At 45.6% G+C, this 6,000-nt stretch overlaps 1 protein-coding gene across 4 annotated transcripts in view; it reads left to right on the plus strand.

The window, feature by feature from the left end:
* CSRNP1 (cysteine and serine rich nuclear protein 1) overlaps positions 1 to 5,259 on the plus strand; it is a 28,292-nt gene extending 23,033 nt beyond the window's left edge. For all 4 annotated transcript variants that reach the window (XM_087917629.1, XM_087917628.1, XM_087917627.1 and 1 more), the window contains exons 3-5: positions 712 to 971; positions 1,925 to 2,221; positions 3,430 to 5,259. In XM_087917629.1, the coding sequence (XP_087773755.1) occupies positions 712 to 971; positions 1,925 to 2,221; positions 3,430 to 4,440 (1,568 nt within the window). In that variant the 3' untranslated portion in view covers positions 4,441 to 5,259. The remainder of the gene's footprint in view (positions 1 to 711; positions 972 to 1,924; positions 2,222 to 3,429) is intronic.
* The last annotated feature ends 741 nt before the right edge of the window (positions 5,260 to 6,000 follow it).

Consider the following 6,000-nt stretch of genomic DNA (forward strand, 5'->3'; position numbering starts at 1 on the left):
GGCTGTGATGGCACAGTGGTTTGAATGCCAGGAGTACAATTCCCTCAATCCTGCGCGGTTCAAGATTGACTCGGCCTTCCATCCTTCCGAGATCGGTGAAATGGGGACCCAGATGGTTGGGGGCAATAGGCTGCCTCTATAAACCACTTAGAGAGGGATGTAAAGCACTGTGAAGTGGTATATAAATCTAAGTGCTATTGCTATTGGACACACAATTTCCTTGTGTGTCCAATCACACTTGGCCAATATCATGGCTTTTAGCAGGAATTAAAATGCAAGCTCCTTGTCTTCATTGATTTACAGCACGGGTCTTCAAACTTGACAGCTTTAAGACTTGTGGACTTCAACTCCAAGAATTCCTCCTCCAGTCATGTCAGCTCAGGAATTCCGGGAGTTGAAGATCACAAGTCTTAAATTTGCCAAGTTTGAAGACCCTTGATTTAGAGCAATGTTTTTCAATCTCAGCAGTGTTAAGTTCTGTAGGTTTCAACTTGTCAGAATTCCCTAGCTAGAATACTGTCTGGGGAATTCTGGGAATAGAAGTGCCTCCCTGTTGCTCGGAGAATTCTGGGAGTTGAAGTCCATTCATCTTAAAGTGGCTGAAACCGAGAAACATTAATTTCGACGGAAGTTGGAGGGTGGGGGAAAAAGACATTTGTCAAAAGAATAACGGCAGTCAACGCTCATTTCCTTCCCTTGTTCTTCCTGCAGCCACGTCCATCCTGAAAAAAAACAAGCGGCAGAGGCGGAACAACGTCAATTTCGACCGGGTCACCGTCTTCTACTTCCCGCGTTGCCAAGGATTCACCTCCGTGCCTAGCTGTGGGGGCTGCACCCTGGGGATGGCCAAGAGGCATGGCTTCTCCCAGGAGTTCACTATGTCGGAGTTTTGCGAACAGCAGAATATTGTCCGGCGTGAGAAGATGAAGGACAAGCTGAAAGAAGAGAAACTGAAAGCCATTAAATTGAAAGTAAGAATTTTCTCCTTTGCAAAGCGTCCCAGGTTCAGTTCTTCATGTCAAGGAAGATTTTAGGGAACTCAGATTGCTTGGGGCTCCCCGTCCCCTTGGCCCCAAAAGGCACGTAAAAGCCACTTAGCAATACAACCAGGAGTAATGTGGGAACACTAACTCTTCTTGAGGAGAGTTGGAAAAATCTGTGCCATGGAGTTTTGGATTCCTGGGGAAATAATTTTGCACTGGGCTGTATGTTAGTTACCTTAAAAAAAAACCCTTTAAAAAACCCTTTTGTACATTATTTATAAAGGTTTCATTTATTTCTTAAATCTCAGAACAACCACCAGCCCCCTTTATTGAGGTAGCCAAGAGTGAATATGGCCCTGAAACCTACTTTTGTCATTTCCCAGTGTTTTCTTTCCAATGTTATCAGGATGTTTGAGAATTTTTTTGGAATTTCTTTTGGTGGTGGGTTTATTTTTATTTTTGCTTGAAGCTGAATTTTGGAATGGGCAGAAGAGACATCGTTTCTCTGTTCTCTTCGTTATTCTGCCCACATCCCAGTCTAGTTAAGGCTCCCTAGGTGGAACATAGACCATTCATTTAGAGACTGCTCAAAGTTACAATGGCCTTGAGAAATGATTTAAGACTGGCCCTTGCACTTAACAATGGTGGCAAGAAAGGTCTTAACACAGGACAAAACTCACTTAGCCTCTGTCTCGTTTAACAGCAGAATTGTTTGGCTCAATTGTCATAAGTCAAAGACTACCTGTACTGGCAGGAAAATAAACGGGGTAATTTTTCAGCACAGCACCAGGCATTTGCTGTGTACTGGATTTGCCTGGATAAAATCCCACCCGAAACTTGGTGTCAGAGAAGGGGGTGGATCTCTGACTAGAAAGCCTTGAACTCCCAAAGTAGCCCCTTGCAGGACTGAGGGTCCCTTTGTCTCCCCCTCCCCAATCCAGCTGACCATGAATGGCAAGAAGCTGATGAAGGAAGTCAGCCAGCTGACCACAGAGGACATCTTGGTGGACGATGAGGACATCAGCCACATGGATCTGAGCAGCAGCTTCCTCCTCCAACCTTACACCACCAAGAAGAGATGTGCCTTGCTCAAGTCCATGGGAGTCAAGAAGATTGATAGGGAGGAGAAGTGGCAGTTGCAAAGGATTCGTCTTTCTCGGGAAAAGTGTGGCTGTGACTGCCAGGGGTTTTGTGACCCCGAAACCTGCAGCTGCAGTTTGGCAGGAATTAAGTGCCAGGTGAGTGGCCTTCTCTGAAAGAACACAAAATGGCAACAGCGAGGTTAGCAGCAGAGATCGTCTGTTGCTCCTGTCAAGTTTTCCCAGTCAGGGTTGTGTAGGAACATGTTACTTGCATCAAGAGAAGCTAAGCATTAGCTATCCTGTGCAACCAGGATGCCTATCACTCTCCACCACCCCAAGCCAACCACCACCACCACAAAAAATATTCAGAATATATTTTAAATCAGAATATATTTTAAAGCGTGTTAAAGCAGCTTGGTGTAGTGGTTATGGTGCTGGCCTAGGAACCAGGAGATGATGAGTTGTAGTTCTGCATTAAGCAGGGAAAATGGGCTTGGATGACTTTGGGCCGATCACCGGGAGATGGCGAGTTCTAGTCCTGCCTTAGCCATGAAGCTGGCAGAGGCCTTTAAGCTACTCACTCTCTCTCAACCCACCTCCCAGGATTGTAGAAGGAGGAAGGAGCATTAGATATGTTCGCCTCCTTGAGTTACTTATAAACAATAATAGTGAGATAAAAATCAAAGAAATAAATAAAATCTCAAAAGGCTTAATAGTTTGCAGGGGAGGGTGGGGGGGGCTAGCTAGTGACCCAATCTAGGAAACTATATTTGTATTAAAATGTTTTTTTTTAAATAGGGCATGTTTGTCAAAGGGGCAGGGAAAAATAACATTTCCCCCTTGCCCCTGTTCTTCGTTTAAGTATGCAGTCTTATTTTATTCCCCTGATAAGATTAAAATAACTTCCATTGTCTTTTTTTTTATTGTAAGAAAACTGGCACACGTTAAAAAGGAACATCCGTTGCCTGCCCTCAAAGAACCTGTGGTTTTATTATAAATAAATATATTTTTCCAGTAATTAAGGAATATGAACAGGAGCATTGTGAGATAAATTACAGAGCACACAGGGCAAAAAAAAAAAAAAAAGGCGAAACAAGGAACCTCCCCTTTCCTCTCACAGCAACCAATCACAGCTGAGATTCCTTCATGCAGTGGCCAGCCCTCTAACCAATTGGCGATAACTATGTGTTTGTGCAGTGTACAACACCATCCTCGGGGGTGTGTGTGTGTGTGGTGTTTAAAAACAAATAATAATAATATCCGCATGTTTTATGTCCTGAGATACAATGGAGAATGGAATGGAAACATTGTGCGACCGATGTCGGGTGTCTCTTCTTCTAAACATTTGATCTCTCTTCCAACAGATGGATTACACTTCCTTTCCTTGTGGGTGCACTAGGGATGGTTGTGGGAATACAGAGGGGAGAACCGAGTTCAACCAATCTCGGGTGCAGACGCATTTCCTCCATACGCTCATGAGGCTGCAAATGGAAGAGAACCAGCGAAACTGTGATGAGCATCTTGAGTCTGAGCTACATTTCAGGGACCATCTTCACCCGTTTGCCCATCCGGTCGACAAGGCCGCCTATGAAGAAAGACCCGTCTCGCTGATGTCCATCTTCAAGTTCAGCACCACCTTGGAGACCGTCGGCGAGAACAGCTGCAGTAGCAACATGACCGACTCATCGGTATCAACCAACCAGAGTGAGGATTTGGAAGAAATGTTCGAAACTAATCCAAAGTCACAATCGGACATCGATGACAATGGCCTGGCTCGGATCCTCCACTTCAACGATTCGGATGGAGAAGAAGACATCAATAGCGTCGGCCACTGCCAGGATAATCTGAGTTCTTTCGACCCTTCCGATTTCTTCAGCGTGCATGTGGAAAACGAGTGTGCTACCAACCCTGTTGAAGAGATAGGCTTCGGCAGTGGTTTTGGCTATTTAACAAATATCGGTGAATGTTTGGATGAGAATGCCAATCAGGGACCAAGCGGTGTCCTTGAGGACATCTCCGCTGGACAAGTCGAAGAAAGTGCCAGCTATTCCCCATCTTCCTTTGAAGAGCAGGACTCCAGGAGCTACATGGACCTGAGTTTTTCCTCCGACCCTTTGGATTTTTTCCACCCCTTTCCGGATTACAACCTGGGACCTCTGTATAACTCCTTGAGGGAGTATGAGAATGTGGACAACTGTACAGTTTTGCCAAATCTCCCCAGCTTGTCTCAACCTGCCGATCAGAACAGCTGCTTTCTGGAGTCCTTGATTGGGTTGTCTGAATCCATCCCAGAAATCCCTGCACCTTTTTCAGACAACCAGCTTCTTCTCGAAGATGCCATTAAATCATCTCTAGTGGAGACCATGAAGGTTTAAGTTTTTATACTTTTTTTTTCCCCAATGCGTGTGAAAGGAAAAAGCGGACAGTTTCTTGTTTCCCTATGGTGAATAAACATTCCTTTTCTGTGAGATGCTGGAAAGAAGATCTTTCTAAGCAGATAAATCAATATTGTTTTATTTTGGACACTTTGTGGAGGAAAAAAAAAAGTGCTAAAGATTTTTATTTTATTTTTGTTTTTTTTTACTATTTGTGAAAAACCTTTTGAGATCTTAATGGCATTTCATGGGGGTGGGGTGGAAGGCGAATTTTGCAAATCCAAACTCAATTTTCTTGCATTTTGTATAAGGGGAGATGGGGAGACTTTGTATATCTTTAAGTTTGTGGATTGCCCAGCACCTTCTGCAGACATGCTGAAATGTTTGTGGACATTTTTTCGGCAATTGCTCTGTGAGTTACAGAAGTATATTTATTGTGCAAATGATTTGCTATTGATGAAATGGGTAAACGTTTACAACCGGGGAAATAATTATATTATTTGCATTATTTCTTTACTCCCCTATTTATTACAAAGGATCACCCATTTAAACAAGCTTCAACAAAGTATGGGACTTTATTTAAAATAGTGATAGCTTATATATTATGTACAATCATTTTCGTTTTGCATAATATATATTATTTATTTGTCAAAGGCTTCTTGGTTAGGCTGTGGTCAGTTAAGGTGCTGAAAGGGAAAGAGAGATATATTTGGCAGACCAGCCCTTGAGGATTTATTTTGCATTAGGTATCCCCTTACTTGGTCTCCCCTTCGCCTCTTTTGGATTGAACACCAAGATGATGACCCTTTAAGCTGTATCTTTTCCATAGAGCTGTCTCGAGTGTCCAGGTTGGGAGGAGCTCCAGTCTCGGCTCTCACAGGCTGAGCTTGAGATTGAGGAACGCCTCTCACCATCACGTGGTCCTCCGGGCGCTCCCCAGTTTTTTGCTCAGCCTCGTGGCAGTCATGCTGTTTTTCCTTTTGCTCTTGAGCAGGGCCGACCGCCTCGCCCTGGGCGGAACCGGACCTGGTCCCCACCAGCACAGGCCACAGTTCGGGAACACTTCACGCCTCCCCTCCATCACTCTGACCTGGAGTTCTCTCAGGGGGATTCCCACCAAGGGTCTATTCCATAACCCCCTAGGGAGTCACATCGCCATCCTCGCAACGGTGGCCTCCGGTCATTGAGGGTTCCTCCCCTCAACCCCGGCTAGGTCTTCCTCAGGGGAGCTTCCCATCCTCGCCCTGCCCGGGCTCCTTTCGACCTGGGTCCCTAACAAGGTCCTGGCCGATCTTACCTAGTCCTTGCCCCACGGCCCCAGTAAGCATCTACTGGCGTCCCCGGCAGGGCTACCTTCCAGACAGCCCCGCCTCCTTCATTAGGCCCTCTTGTTGAGGCATTCCAACCTCCAAGGGGTTCTCCTGTCGGGCGTGCCCTCCAGCGGGTTCATCAGGGTCCCAGGAGAGGTTCCGTTCCAGACAGGAGCCCGCCCGCAGGACTAGCCAAGCTTTGGTATGTCCCAACCTGGACACTCGAGACAGCTCTATGGAAAAGGGGCGT

The sequence above is a fragment of the Pseudonaja textilis genome, chromosome Z, assembly GCF_049901715.1.
Source record: "Pseudonaja textilis isolate UNSWEBS1 chromosome Z, rPseTex1.2, whole genome shotgun sequence".
NCBI lineage: Eukaryota > Metazoa > Chordata > Lepidosauria > Squamata > Elapidae > Pseudonaja > Pseudonaja textilis.